Raw genomic sequence first — 16,552 nt, forward strand, 5'->3', positions numbered from 1 at the left:
GGTGATAAACGCACCAACCAATCAGCTCCTAACTGTAAATTTACATATTGGAGCTAATTGGCTGGTGTGTTTATCACCTTGCACTTAATTAGCTCCAATATGTAAATTTACACTTAGGAGCTGATTGGTTGGTGCATTTATCACCTTGCACTTATCACTAGTTTATCACTTCCTTATGCCGCCTCCAGGCTTAATCTGCCCCATTGGTTTAATCATGGACGAATAATAGTGATTGTGATAAAGGGGATTGAATGATGAATAGACGTGGTTTGACATTCATGCATTATAGTAATGAACCTCTGCCCCCATTAGTACAGGCTAAAACACTCTGGGGTAATGCAATATGGTATGATGTTGAAATAATGCAGATTCTAATGCGATTTCGCAATAAGATTTAAAGCAGCATTTTTGTTTTTGTAATCAATGTGCCATCAATGCCAATATTATAAATATTTGCAGCTGTCATCTTTATGGTATTACCAGACTAAACCTAGATTCAGCCCATAGAGATAAAAAAAAAATAGAGTAAGAAATGAAACTGTAATTCCCAGTAAAGAAGAAAATCAGAAACCGTGACAAATGTTTGGGGAAAAAACTTTATTGTTTGCCAACATGTTGACCTTTTTTCAGTTCTACATTCAAAACAGCATTTCCTTCCCATGCTTAAACCAAGTTTGAAAATCCATTTGTGCATTGCCATGTTATAATTAAATTACTATTATATTGTCTCAGATCAGTCACTGGAAAGCTTGATTTCATGAAGAAAAATATTCATTTTTATTTTTACATTGTTTAAATTAAACTTATTTCACTTTATACGTTTAGCACCATTTTAAACATACAGTATTTGATATTTGTTCCGTGCATTTCTTTAGGAAGTTTGTTGAGGCTCTGTGAATTATTGCAATTTTTTTTTAAAGAAAAATAATTTACTGAAATAATTGATTGGATATACAGTAGTAATACCATGAAACCAACTTAGTGTATGTATATATTTAGATATAGATTTAGAATAAAACTACCCTATGAGTTGTAAAATTAGAGCCTCATATCAATACTTATAAAATTGTTTTTGTTTTTTTTTCATTAAAGCATAAGTAAAAACATTTGCATCACAATTTTTTGTTTGTTTGCTTTTTACCTTTTTTACTTTATTTTTATTTTTAACATAATATGATCCAAATATAAAGCTGTCTATTTAAGCATAGATATGAGTTCAGATGATATGTTTAAACACAGATAATCTCCGTTCTGTATTGTCTATTGCACATTATTATGGGTGGGTTACTGTAGTATAAAAACATCATAAAATACACCATTCTCTGCACCAGGTTAGTGATTGTTTGCTAGCAGCCTTTCTACAGCAAATGTCTAACTCTTTCTATAACAAAATTGGAAATTTGCAGCAACAAAGTAGTACATAAAAATCTCACACTCCATATATTAACTAAACTCCTGAGCAGTGCATTTGAAATCTAATTTATCATGTTTTAATTTGTGAAGCTAATTTTACAAATTTTACAAAGGTTTGTAAAATGTGAGCTTAAATTGAAATCAAATAATAATAATAATAAAAAAATGAATTGCACAAGTAAGACTAATACTAAAAGGGCTATTTACTAAGCTTTGGATGGAGATAAAGTCACTGGAGATAAAATACCAGCCAATCGGCTCCTAACTGCCATGTCACAGGCTGTGTTGGAAAAATTACAGGAGCCGATTGGCTGGTACTTTTATCTCCTGCGACTTTATCTCCATCCAAGACTAAAGGGGGGTACTCACGGAGTGATCGCTGCTTAAATCTAAGCAATCTGACTAGATTGCTTAGATTTTAAGCATGATCGCTCCGTGTATACCCCCTACAGCTATAGCGATGCGCAGCCCCGCGCATCACTATCGCTGGTGCTAGATTGGTCTGCATGCAGGCCAATCTAGCAGGCCGCTCACTTCACCCGCTGGGTGAAATTAGCGCCCCCCCAGTCTCCCCCCCGCACGCTCAGCACACATCGCGCTGTGCTGAGCGGTGGGAGAGATGTTTGCTGAGCGGTTCGCTCAGCACACATCTCTCCCACATCGGCAAGTGAGTACTGGCCTTTAGTAAATAGACCCCTTAATCTGTACAAATAAATTCTGTACAAACATGCATAGCAGGTCACAGTCAAATCAAGGCACGCTCACAAGAAATGTGATCATATAGCAGGGTTGGGCCATGATAAAATACCCTATTACAGTGGTTCCCAAACTGTGTGCCGTGGCTCCCTGGGGTGCCTCGGGACACTTGCAGGGGTGCCTTGGATTGGTGGTTCAGGACCAATAAAAATTATTTATGGTCAATATAATAGGAAAAACTAGTGCTGGTGGCTGTCAGTCATAAAATATGGGGACAAACAGAAGCAATCTTGTCCCTCACCACACAATTGAGCCTAGGGATGACATAAACACAATCTACTTTAATATTTCTTTCTAAATTTCTCAATAAGAAATGTTTGGCCTTGGGGTGCCGTGAAAAAAATTCTGATATTCTAGGGCGCCGTGATAAAAAAAAAAGTTTGGAAACCACTGCCCTATTTGTTATCTTTTTGTGGATTTAAACAAATGGTAAGAAAAAAGGTTTTAATTTTATTGTGATAATTCAGTTGAACACTAAATCCAGTTTACGGATGAGGCACGCTGTCAAGAAAGGAATCGGAAATACAGGTTTGAAGTTGTGTGTGCAATATAAAAAAATTTTTTAAATTCCAGCGCACATACACAGTACTGATACATTATTATGATATACTGTGAACAATTGCTTATTTTTCAATACCACTACTTCCCAACTCTTCATTCAATTAGTAGTGAAAAAAATAAAGTTATGCTAAAGTTCTAAGTGAAAACATCAGTGAATTTTGTACATTAATAAATGAAATGTTTGGTATGCCCTTTAAAAATATGTTAAGTGTGGGCAATATATTTGCGTCGATGTAGGCTTCCACTATGGTCTGTTATTTTGTGAGTTTGTACATGCCTTATATTTCATTTTATATTTTATGAAACGTTACTTTCCCTGTAATCTATGTAATAAAAATATAATAGTTTAAACGGTAATGTATATGAAACAGTGTCATAGCAAACTTACAACCACTGTAATCGGTGTGTGCAATATGTGCCAAGACACTAAAGAGGACAGCACCAGACCATAATTCAATGTAAGTAAATTGTTCTCTCCATTGTGAATAATGTGCATAGTACAATTGAAGATGTAGCGGTAGTAAAGGACCATGCTCCAACTGCCATTCAGCATTAGTGGCTGCCTTTGGGTTAGGAACATATCACTTAGCATCACTGTTCCACTGGTAGCGGAGGTTTTAAGGCAGTTATTACTGATATAGTAAAAAAAGTAGAAGCAACATTTAATTTAAGAGTTTTTGTCACTAGTGCTGTTCACATTGGATATAATAAATAACCAGAGAATGATGAGTGGACATATTGGCCAGCATACAGTCCAGAAGCTTGGTCTGAAGGCATCTGAATGTATACTCTATCTCCATACATCAGTGGGACTACTGCACTCCCCGAAGCTTGGTCCAGGTAGCCCTTCTTATATTCATCATATGTGTACATTAATGGTTCATTGTTCTTGTACAGCGCCACCCAAACATTTGCACCCTTACAATGGATGTGGTATGAAAAGTAGTAGATTCCAGGAATTTCACAAGTGAATAAGCCAGTGAGTGGGTTGTAGCCTTGTCTGCCATTATATAGCAATCTTTCAAACTTTATAGGTTCTCCAACTGGTGGATAGGCAGTGGTGAGTTCGGCTGTAAATGCTGGCATTTCATGATTGGGGACTGTACCTCCCTTCTTCCCTGTGTAGCCATGTGGGTTTTTCACTCCATCAATAGCAGGTCCTATGTTTGGTAAATACTGACCCATTCCAGGTGGTGTAGGAGGGATTTCTGCAGGAAGTCCAGGTGCACCTGGTTGCCCAGGAGGACCTGGCAAGCCACGCTGTCCAGGGGGTCCTATTGCTCCAGGTTGTCCTGAAGGACCTTGGGGTCCTGGCAAACCATTTTTGCCAACACCAGGTAGGCCAGGTTCTCCTGGTAATCCTTGATCCCCCTTTGATCCGGGCAGACCTGGAGGACCAATAGGACCGCTTGGTCCTGCAAATCCAGGAATTCCAGTTGGCCCTTGCAATCCTAGTTCACCTGGAATTCCAGATTCTCCTTTAGGTCCAGGCAATCCAGGTGTACCTGGTTGCCCTGTTAAGCCTTTATGTCCACCTTCTCCCTTTGGGCCAAGTGGACCTGGTAAACCTCTAAGACCTTGTGGCCCTACTTCTCCTGGAAATCCTTGTTTACCTGGAAGTCCTTGAATTCCTGGTTCACCTTTGGGTCCTGCTGGACCGTCAGGACCTGCTATACCGCGATCTCCTTTGACACCAGGAAATCCTGCAACACCTGGAGGTCCCATAGCCCCAGGCAAACCGGTAGGACCAGACTCACCTGGCTGGCCTCCTATACCTGGTTCACCTACATGACCTTTCTCGCCTTTTGGCCCCATGAGACCTGGTGCGCCACCAAAACCACGATCACCTTTTAGTCCAGGAAAACCTGGCTTACCCATTCCTGGAAGACCAGGAGCTCCTGGTAAACCTGGAAGTCCTTGATCACCTTTGCCACCAGGTACTCCAATTTCACCTGGAAGACCATCAATGCCTGGTTTTCCAATACCTGGAATTCCTGGTGGGCCTTGAAGCCCAGGTGGCCCAACAGGTCCTACTAGCCCTGGCTGTCCCTGTAATCCAGGATTACCAGAATGTCCTTTTGATCCTGGGAAACCATTCATACCAGGTTTACCAATACCAGGCAAGCCAGGTGGGCCTGAGGGTCCCTGTAGCCCTGGAGGACCTTTGAGTCCAGGTAAACCTGGTACACCAATTCCCTTTTCTCCTTTTGGGCCTCCAATTCCAGGATATCCTTGTGGTCCTTTAAATCCTGGTTCACCTTTAGGTCCTGCAAGTCCTGGTAAACCTGGTTCACCTGGTTTTCCAATAGCAGATAGACCAGCAGGACCAGGTGCTCCCTGAAGTCCTGGTTGGCCAGCTTGTCCAGACTCTCCTTTAGGGCCGTACTCTCCTTTTGGGCCTGGTATTCCAATACCTCCTGGTTTTCCTGGCATGCCTGGCATTCCTGGTTTGCCAATACCAGGATAACCTTGTGGGCCTGGTGGGCCAGAGTTTCCCTTTGGCCCCGGCAGTCCTTGCCCTGGTAGTCCAGGAGGTCCTGGTGGTCCTCTTGGTCCAGGTTCACCAGATGGGCCTTGATCACCTCTTCGGCCAGATAATGGAAGCTCTGGTAAAGAGAAAAAAAATAAATTAGCCACTCTAAAAAAAACTTTTAGTCACCATAATTTTACATCTCATTCTCACAATATTTGTAATTGAGCACACATCTACTGAGCCAGATGAATTTCAAATACTGTTTTCAATGATCACCATACAAAGAACAGTAATAGCTGGATTTGTTTTTCAATAGGTAAAGTGCCAGTTCTGCATCTCACCACTGAAATTCTTTAAAAAATCCAATATTGAAGTATGAATAAAGTTGAGTTAACTGCATTTTAGGTGGACAGCCTTCAATACAAGATTAATTATTTCCACTGTTGCCACTTCTATTATTAATATTCCTTCCTGCCTTCTCCTAGTTAATTGCCTGCTATTCATAGAATATACTGTATGCTTTATGTGTGGGGTAGGTTCATCTGTATTGTAAAATCAACTTTAATTTAAAAACAACAAAAAATAATAATAATCCATTTATTGTGGAACGAACGTGAAAATATTTGGATTGTCAAATGGGCAAATACGAAGAAAAAAAATTCAAATTCATCATTCATGTTAGCATGTTAGTCCTAATTGGGTTATTCGGATGAATTGGTAGGAGGGCCAATGAGAGGATCTGATCGGGTGTCATGTTACCTCTTTTGAATGACAAGACTGATGGAAGTCACCTTGCGGGATTATTTATGATTTGGCCGTATCAGATTTGGTAGTCTATGACTAAGCTACAGGGTGTTTCACTCACTATTGGCGCCAAAGCTTTTCTTACAACTTATAAAGTAATTGGTGTCATTTAGTGAAATTTGATACAGACATACCTTGGTCTATGAGAAACATGAGGAAGTCATAGCAAGTGTAGAAAGTGTGTCTTATAGGGCTGCGTTCAAAAATGTGCGAGTCCGGGATGAGATTGGGCCGTAAGGGGGGCAACTTGTGGTGCCGATACCAGCATTTACATTCCACTGCAATGGCAGCTCACCCCCTTCACGGGTGATTGGATTGAGCCCTATAAATCTACTAGTGGTCTTTCTATTGGAAATCCACTGGGCACCGGCAGTAGTTTCGCAACTTCTTCCAAACTGCTCTTTAGCAAATCAGTTTGGAGGTCAAAACCGCTGTCAATTTGTGACAGTTTAAAATGGACATTGAAATCACCACTAAAACCATCCCTTAAACTGGGCATACACTATACAGTTATCATTATCAGATAATCTGTGGTTGGGATGAAAACCTGGTAATGGATGAGAGCAACTGACAATCTACCACTTGCTACCAAACACTGGAAATTGAATACAACCTGACGTTTCTACAAATTGGTTAAATCAATGGACAACTTTTGTCCATTTTCCAGTGTTTGGTAGCAAATTGTCAGTAGCTCTCATCCCTTACCAGGTTTTCATTCCAACCACAGATAATCTGTCAGATAATTGTATAGTGTATGCCCAGATTTAGTAACTCAGCCCATAGAGATAAGCAATAGCGTACACATTCAAACTCTTCCTATTTTGTAGATATAAATTCTATATAATTCAATACGTTATCTGTTGATGTGTGATATGCAGCAAATGTAAATACAGTTAGGCACATTTTCTTACTCTTCCCCATCATGACCAACACCAAATTATAAAGCAAAAAATTCCAATACCGCAGCTCCAAAACCATGGGGGTCATTCCGAGTTGATCGTAGCTGTGCTAAATTTAGCACAGCTACGATCATAAACTCAGACATTCGGGGGGATGCCCAGCACAGGGCTAGTCCGCCCCGCACAAATACAAAAGCATCGCACAGCAGCGATGCCTTTGTACTTGAGTAACTCCCTGCCAGCGCAGCTTCTGCGGCTGGCCAGGAGTTACTCGTCGCCGCCGCGGCCCGCCCCACGAATGGTCCGGCCAAGCCTGCATTGGCCGGACCGCTCCCCCTAAACGCCGGCTTAACGCCGCCGTTCAGTCCCCTCCCGCCTAGCGTCCGCCTCTGTCTCAGAAGCGATCGCTAGGTAACAGCTGCCATGCGCCGGCGCACTGTGGTGCCGGCGCATGCGCAGTTCCGACCCGATCGCTGCGACAAACTGCAGCGAGCGATCGGGTCGGAATGACCCCCTATATACTGGACAAGGAGCATTACTGTGTATATAATGTACATCCTCCCAAGAGTACTGTTTTGTACTTCCAGCAAACTCTTCCAATTTTGATACCACCTTCATGCAAACTCTTACAATTTGAATCCCCGCACATGGGGTCTGATTTAGGTCCCAATGCATGTCTGGCACATTTGCAAAGTACTGATGTTCGGTACTTTGTGTTGAAATCGTACTGCGATGTTGGATGCACTGTGGCTGCAGACTTCAAGTGATGGGAGGAGACGGCAGCTACTGTCTCCATTTTGTGGGAGTGCCGATGCCAGGATCTCCATCTTCTGATGGAGATTTCCTGGCCTCTGGGAAGGAGCTGCGGCGGCCGACTTGCGCGAGTTCATGTGTCACTCAACTGGCCGATGGTGTCGCAAGTGATCTGATGCTGCGCCCTTGTACACACGCAGAACTAGATCACAAATGCATGCAGGAGGAGCTACTTATACCAGGTGCCTCCTGTGGCATTACCATATCTGAGCATGCTCCCTCCAACCCCATCTGAATCAGGCCCATGGTTTTATGATTTGTAGTGAGGGACTTTGTGTTTGCAGGCCGTAAACCGAATCACAAGCACAACCTTCAACGCAGACATAAGCAACTGGATGGCCTCCATCTTGCACACTTCCTTACTACCACGCTGTCATGCTTACCAGGATCCTGGACTGGACTAGGGCTAGAGATCTAAAGCAGTGGGTTAATTTGGGAAGAATCTCACCCGGTCACGTCATCTTATCTGCCCTGGCTTGCCATTGTAAATTCTTATTAGTCCCACCTTGCATGTTATGCAAGCCATGCATCTCATCCAAACTTAACACCATTGTCTGGGAACTCAGCCTTTCCTCTTGGTTCATCCACTCTTATGGTCGGAACATAGCATGAAAGGGGTATCGTCATGCTGACTAGCTCATAGATTCGTCTGTGATTCAAGGCCATCCTGGCTACATGGGACCTAACTTATATACAAATATGGCATTACCTCCAATTTAAACACTTTCTCTCAGGGGATGGCATTCCTCTGCCTTCAACATAGTCTATTATAGTGTTTCCCACAGTACAGGTCTTAGTGATATCCATGTTAAGGTACAGCGATCCTACTGGCATATGATTTCTGAAATTTTGTTTCTTAATCAGGATCGTTTAACGTGTCTTGAAGTCTCCCTACCATGACCCTGCCTCAAATAGACCATTGCAGTTTCTCTGTTTGCTCTGATCTTTGCCTGGATTTGTATACAGAAGTTTTTCTCTTGATCTTTGGCTCCTTCCTGACCTGCCCTGTATCTGGCCTGACCTGAGCTTGTGCTCTGAACCTGCCTCACTGCTGTCTAGGCTCCTGTGGCCCCTTCTCCAGCAATACAGACCTTAGAGTAGGTTTTTGTGGATTCTTAGTTTGTTGCTGGCCATCTCTCCACCCCCTTGTTGTGTATGCATGAAGGCTGTGGATGAATGCCTAAAACTGCATGCTGAAATCTATTGGAGAAGCTAAGTACTAATGAGGGGCATCCAAAGGTGAAGAAAGAATTTCATTGTGCTATATTAATGTAGGGTTACCATCTCCTATATAATAGCCCTGTGATTCTGTGCCTGGGTCTCTAACGCTGGGCGTGGCTAGGAGCTCTCATTGGGTTACTAGCAGGTCTATCATTCCCAGTCCACAGCTTATTGGGCGAGAAACACCCTCCCACACAGGTTACATCCAATGGGAGGCTCTGCCCTTTGCCTGCTGTGTTTTCACAGAGCAGGATTAGCGATGGGACTGATGGAGCTGCAGCTTCAGCTCCACACCCCAAAATAGTCCCACTGCATCTGCAGCATCATACCCTCCAACACTTTACACTTAAACATTTATGCAAATTCGAAAAGGGGGCGTGGCCACGGGTACAGCACCGTGGCCACGCCCCTTTTCCTATACTTTCAATGGAAGCTTGGAGAGTCAAAAAACGGTACAGACCATAAAAAAGTGGCTGTACCTGCCAAATAGGTGCAACTGGAGGGTATGCCACTGCATCTGCAGCAAGTCTATGCGCTGTAGATAGGGGGAAAAACAATCCTTACACTGCAGCGTCCTATGGGGTCATTCCAAGTTGATCGCTAGCTGCATTCATTCGCTGTGCAGCAGTCAGGCAAAAACTCGGCACTTCTGCGCATGCGTATGCAGCGCAATGCGCACGTGCGGCATACTATTGCAACAAACTATGTCGTTTTACACAGGGTCTAGCAATGCTTTTCAGTCGCACAGGCAGCCGCAGAGTGATTGACAGGAAGAGGGCGTTTCTGGGTGTCAACTGACCGTTTTCAGGGAGTGTTCAGAAAAACGCAGACGTGGCTGGGCAAACGCAGGGCGTGTTCATGACGTCAAATCAGGAACTGAATGGTCTGAAGTGATCGCAAGCGCCGAGTAGGTCTGAAGCTACTCTGAAACTGCACAAAATATTTTTGGACCCGCTCTCCGATCCCTTCGTTCGCACTTCTGCTAAGCTAAAATACACTCCCAGTGGACGGCGGCATAGCGTTTGCACGGCTGCTAAAAACTGCTAGCGAACAATCATCTCGGAATGACCACCAATGTCTTGCTGCCAGTCCACCTGCCCCCTCCGGCAGCAACAATCCCCACTCCCTAGCCGCGCCGCAGGTGGAACAAAAGCTGCTGCGGCCACCGGCATAGATGTGTATGAAAGCAGCGCAGCGGAAGACTTTCATAGGCCTCCCTGCGCCGCATACTCTCTGAGCCCTGGAGCCTCCTCTGCATGTGATATTCACAGAAGTGCCTCCCCACCACACCCGCACCCAGATCCCCAGAGGCCCCGACTCCGCAACACAGCACCTGGCCTGCTGGCCTGGAAGCCCCGAGATGGTTCATGTAGCGGATAGAGAGGGTGATATCGTGGAGGGTAATGTATGGACGGTGAATCAATGTAAAAGGTGACAGTGCTGTGCAGTGCAGTGGGTGTGCAGTCAGGGCCATTGCTAGAGTGTTCAGCGCCCCCCTGCAAACTATAAATTTGCACCCTCGCATACTTTACAAACGCACAGCGCCCATAATGACCCCTGTAGTAGAGACACTTACACATGTAATGCCACCTCTACCAGAGACGCTTATACATGTAATGCCCCCTGAACCAGTGACGCTTACACATGTCACCCCCCCCCTGTACCAGTGCCGCTTAGACACGTAACGCCCTCTGTACCAGTGCCTTTTAGACACGTAACGCCCCCTGTACCAGTGACGCTTACACACGTAATGCCCCCTCTACTAGTACCGCTTACACACATAACGCCCTCTGTACCAGTGCCGCTTACACACATTATGCAGCAGTCACACATACACACACAACAGACACATATATATACAAACACACACACATACATACTGTACATACATTACACACATACACAGTCACACATATTATATACAGTATACACATACACTGTATATACACACACACACACACACTCACTCTCTTTCCAGAAACTTATCTAATGAAGTCTGGCTGGCCGAAGCTGTAGCAGCTCATCCTCCTGTTGCAGCATGGTCCCGTGTAGCTCCGCCCCTTACTCCCATCTAGCTCCACCCACTTTGGCTCCCTCCGGGCCACTGAATGTCACACAGGAGAGGGGGGGGGGGGGAGATGAGGTTTTGTGCTGACGGCGCCGAGGGGGAGAGGTCCCTTTGTGCTGCCGGCGCCAAGGGGGAGAAAAGGTTTTGTGCTTCCAGCGCCGCTGCATGTGTGACAGCAGCCGGCAGCAGCAGGGATAGCAGCAGAAGCTCAGCACAGGGATGCACAGGAGAACGCCTCTCCTTCCTGGCGCCTCCCTGCACTGCATCCCTTTGCTGAGCGGCTAGCGCCGGCCCTGTGTGCAGTGTCACTGACACTGCACAGCACTCTCACCTTTTACATTGATTCAGCCAGTCACTCAGTTCTGCCAGCCAGTCACTATTGTTAGCACCAGTGTCCCAACGCGCCGAATTACAGGGAAGTAGACGCACTACATAAACTACAGCTCCCAGCAGCCCTTAGCACCAAAACATTCCGCCCCTTAGGGCTGCTGGGACCTGTAGTTTATTGCGTACATCTTCCCTGTAATGCGGCGCATTGGGACACCGGCGCAAACAATAATGACTGCCTGCTGTGCGAGTCTCCGGGAGAGCCACTGCCAAAGGGAGGACAGCAGCTTAGCTGCTGACAGGGGGAGAAGCAGGATAAGCATTACCCGCCCCTCCCCCACTCACAGTACCTCCGGCCCCCAACCGCGGCACCCCCACACTCCCCCACCAGCACCCGCGATAGCTCCGGACCCCCTCCCCCACCCGCAGCGACCCCGCACCTGTACCTCCCGCCACACCACCGCATCCGCCCCTACCCACCCGGGGCAACCCCGCAACTGCTCCTCCCCCACCCGAAGCGGCTCCGGATCAGCACCCGCAGCACCCACGCACCCTCCCCCACCTGCGGCACCACCACTCCCGTGGCACCCCAGGATCCCATCCGCCTCTTCCCCGCACCCCCTACTTCCCCAACCAAAGCACCTACTAGGTGATTCACCAGGCCCTTTGTGCGCTGTTCACGCCGTTGCAAGGGGCTTCCACCCCTTAACCATTGCACGCCCTTTGTCCGTGCAATATTTAATCACTCACACAATTATGATTGGATGTAATACTCCATATAATAAAAATATTCCACGCCACAAGGGTGTGAAAGGGTTAAGGGGGCGTAGCCCCTTACGACGGAGTGAAGAGCGCCCGTAGGGCGCGACGAATCACCTAGTATATGATGAAAGTAGAAAAATAACATGAAGCCATCATAAAATACTTCTGCTTCTAATAATGCCATGATTGGCATATGGTTTTGTGTCTTCATGCGATAGAACTTGGTAAATTTACCTTTGCTGTCTTTTCTTGGAATCATGTCTTTGCCAAACATCGGCATCTGTGGGATGTCCTTTCCGTAATGCGGCATGTGTGCTTTCTCCTTTCCTATGTGCCCCATAGGCATGCCATCTTTTCCAATCGGCATGTGATGCATTTGCTGCCCCATGTGCTGGTATTGTGGAATCTGCGGGGGTAATTGTTTCATGCCATAATAGGCACCTCCATTGCCAAAACTCAGCAGACCAAGGAGGATGACCGATAATAATGGGAGCTCCTGTGCAGGACGCAGCGGTAGTGCCATAACCTAAAATGACAGATAATAGCATATAATGGAAGCTGGGGAAAAACAAGAATGTTTATTTACTAAGCAGTTACATATTTTTTGATTTGACCTATTTCCTCAGTTCTTTTTGCAAAAATGCCTGTAGGTATAAGAGCTGCAGTTTAAACTCCCTTGTATATAAATGTAAGAACACTGGCCCTCATTCCGAGTTGATCGCTCGCTAGCTACTTTTAGCAGCCGTGCAAACGCATAGTCGCAGCCCACGGGGGAGTGTATTTTCGCTTTGCAGGAGCGTGAACGCCTGTGCAGCCGAGCAGCTGCAAACACATTTTGTGCAAAACAAGACCAGCCCTGTAGTTACTTATTCTGTGCGATGATTGATGCAACGCATGACACGGTAATGACGTCAGATACCCGCCCAGCAAACGCCCAGCCACGTCTGCGTTTTTACAAACACTCCCAGAAAACGGTCAGTTGACACCCAGAAACTCCCACTTCCTGTCAATCTCCTTGCGATCAGCTGTGCGACTGAAAGCGTCGCTAGAACCTGTGCAAAACCGCGATGCTCTTTGTACCCATACACCGCGCGTGCGCATTGCGGTGCATACGCATGCCAGTTTTGCCTTTTTTTAACTGATTGCTACGCAGCGAAAAACGGCAGCTAGCGATCAACTCGGAATGATCCCCACTGTGCTTAATGCTAAATACAGCCATATGCACCAAGTCATACAGTCAGCCACCCTAATGCCTTCCTGTGCAAATGTTCTATGAGAAATATTATCACACCAGAGCTACTGTCCTATAGTCAATGACTAAATCAGGTCAGTCTTCATATTCTTCAGTTAAGTATACTGGGAGACTAACTACACACAGTGGCGTCTAATCCCTGACGTGGTTTCTAGTAGTACTGCATTTGGGCCTGATGCACAATTGAATTTAAGTCAACAGTAATTGTTCCTGCATTATGTGCATGGGGCTAAATAGATATATAGTAAACCCTGTATGCAGAGTTTGCAAGTGGACCGCCCCCATCTGTACACTTGGCTAGATACCCATCATCATTATCAGATCACACTTGCACCAGCCCTAACCTTGGTGAGAAGATACCTCAGACCACCGGCATATTTACGTTCCTGGACAACTCAGCATAGTGCTCAGTACCGTTGACGCACCCTAACTGAACATTGCCTACGTGGGGATGCCACATTACAGCACCAGTGTACAACTCTGCATTGCCCGTACTTGTATACACTTGGGGGCTGATTCTGGTTGGATCGCAATAAGCGATCCAAGCGCAAAATTTACAAAGGATGCGGGCGCCTTTGCCTGTCAATAGGGGGGTTGGGCACCAACGTTCCGTTTCCTAGATGTAGACAGAGCATTGCGGAAGCAGAGAAATGGGGGCGGCATTACCGAAATATGGGGCGTGGCGTGAGCATGGCAGCTGCATAACGTCACACGCAGCTGCCGCGATCAGAAAGATCGCGGAGGGCCTCCTGTGGGCGCAGCCAAGCAGGAGGCAACCCTAATTTCTGCTATCAAGTAGAAATTGCGGTGCGATGGCAATTTCTGCTTGATCGGGGGAGGGGGAAGGAGCGGCGGTCAGCATGCTGGGCGGCCTTGCCCTGTGATGGACGGCCACCAGCATGCAATCACTAGGATTGCAAATTCTGCTACTTAGCAGAATTTGCAGTCCTTACTGAATCAGGCCCTTGGTTCGGTTCTGTAGCACACGCAGTGCAAAAACTCTAAAGAAACAGGCATACGTTCAACTCACTGAATACTGGATAGTCTAGACTTGTAGGGATTCTAATATTCTCATTTAATACTGGTTGGTCTAGCCTGGTAGACATTATAATGCTATAGGTGACTATCGGTTGGTATAGCCTTGGGTTTGCTCTGATGACCTGATTGAGTACTGGTGATTTTAGTTCTGCACATATCAGAATACTATCATTGGGTAAAGATACCTTCTAGCTCTTTAAACATTTGAATCCTCTCTCTAGATACTGATTGGTACATTCTTGTCAACATTGTAATCCCCTGATTGACTACAGGTGATTTAGACTTGTGTATATGCTGTCCGACTGATTGTAAAGTTGGTTATGAGTTGGCTTTAGCGCTACATATTTATTAATGCTGTGGAGACAAACGATGAGGATGGGCAAGCTCAGGACTGAAATGATGTGAGCTATACAGAGAAGCCCAGGACTGAGTAGCACCAGAAACTCTGAGATGTGCTGCTCATTAGGGCTTTATGGCATACTGATCATTGGGAATCTATCTATGAGATGCTAGCTAGAGGAACTAGTGTGTATAGTGGCTGTGTAACATTGGGGCAGATTTATCAAAGCGTCTAGAGAGAGATGAAGTATCAAGCAATCGACTCCTATCTGCCATGTTAGAGGCTGTGTTTGAAAAATGACAGTTTAGAAGCTAATAGGTTGGTACTTTATCTCTCTCCCAGCTTTGATACATCTGCCCCAAATTGTAAAAGAATTTTGGTCATTGTAACTAATAAGCTGGTAGTTTGTATTTTATATATAGATATACATAGTATGGTAGAGTGTGTACACTCACAAGACCTCCTGGTTTCATTTGAATCCTGGTTGTGTGAAAAGATTTTTCTCTTGCGTCCTTGGGGATACCGGGAATCCATTTAGTACCAAGGGGTATAGACGGGTCCCCTAGGAGCCTTGAGCACTTTAAGAGCGGGATTCAATTATTTTCACCCATTTCCACACCCATTCTGTTTCTGTCCTCAGGGATATTGTATCATTATTTCAGTTCACTACCTCCGGAGTAGCGAGGCACCCAACCCTTTACACACCTAAACCTGATTACTATGGGCGCAATATTCACGATAACGGAGATCATTTTAGAAAGGAAATTGGGCGTGATATATCATTTGAATCTCACCCAAAGAATTTGATAGTGTGCGCTGGCTCCTCCCTCTATGCCCCTCCTACCAGACTCAGTTTAGAAAATGTGCGCGGAGGAGCCGGTCACGTCGCTGGAAACTCCAGAAGAGTTTTCTGCATTTATGTTATCTGTTTGTTATTTTCAGGCAGGACTGGATGGCACCAGCCTGCCTGCTTCGTGGGACTTTGGGGGGAGGAAACGGCCCAACCTCTTGAAGGGTTAATGGTCCCGTTCCTGACACTAGCTCCTGAGGGAACTATTCGCAAGCCCCACCACGGCGAGCGTACATTTCCGCAGCACACCGCCACCCCTAACAGAGCCAGAAGATAGAAGAGTGGCGAGTACTAAGCCGGCGTCACGGTTAGTGGGTCGCCGGCCATTATGGCGGCATGAGGGTACGGAGACGCACGGCTTCTACAGGGGGGCGGCTGGGTCTCTAGACTCAGTACACAGTGCAGACGCATGGCTTCTGAGGAAGTGAACTGAGTCTTCGTACGCTATATGTGTACACAGTACCCAGACTGGCATTACAGACTTAAAAGTGGGGTTGACTCCATTCTAGGCACAAAATTACGTCAGCGAGTATAAAAAAGTGCGGGAAGACCGCGCGCCATTGAAGGGGCGGGGCTTCACTATGAGCAGATCCAGCAGCTCACCAGCGCCATTTTCCCTCTGCAGTGGACACAGACGCTGACTAACAGGGACGCGCAGCTCCTCCGGAGAGACTCCAGATTACCTCAGCGGTACCAGGGTGTCATAGCAGGGGGGGGAGCGCTTACTAGTGTACTAAGTCCCCATTTTGGGAACTTAGTCTGCGACCCAGCTAAGCTTGGCATTAGCAGTAAGGGCGCTGTGTGCTGGCTCCATACTATCGCTGTGTCTCCCTGGAAGGGCTCTTTGTGGGTTAATTGTGCATTTAACCTGTTCCTGTGTGTGTGGTCACCGTCACAGTATGTCAGACAAAGAGTATGTTTCATGTAAGGCACAGTGTTCCTCTTCTCCAGGGGGTTCACTACAGTGTACTCAGT

At 46.0% G+C, this 16,552-nt stretch overlaps 1 protein-coding gene across 3 annotated transcripts in view; it reads right to left on the reverse strand.

Annotated features, from left to right (window-relative positions):
* Positions 1 to 582: 582 nt before the first annotated feature.
* COL8A1 (collagen type VIII alpha 1 chain) overlaps positions 583 to 16,552 on the reverse strand; it is a 167,555-nt gene continuing 151,585 nt past the window's right edge. For all 3 annotated transcript variants that reach the window (XM_063956262.1, XM_063956260.1, XM_063956261.1), the window contains 2 exons: positions 12,332 to 12,623; positions 583 to 5,336 (listed from right to left, as the gene is read on the reverse strand). In XM_063956262.1, the coding sequence (XP_063812332.1) occupies positions 3,424 to 5,336; positions 12,332 to 12,623 (2,205 nt within the window). In that variant the 3' untranslated portion in view covers positions 583 to 3,423. The remainder of the gene's footprint in view (positions 5,337 to 12,331; positions 12,624 to 16,552) is intronic.

This window comes from Pseudophryne corroboree, chromosome 2, assembly GCF_028390025.1.
Source record: "Pseudophryne corroboree isolate aPseCor3 chromosome 2, aPseCor3.hap2, whole genome shotgun sequence".
Lineage (NCBI taxonomy): Eukaryota > Metazoa > Chordata > Amphibia > Anura > Myobatrachidae > Pseudophryne > Pseudophryne corroboree.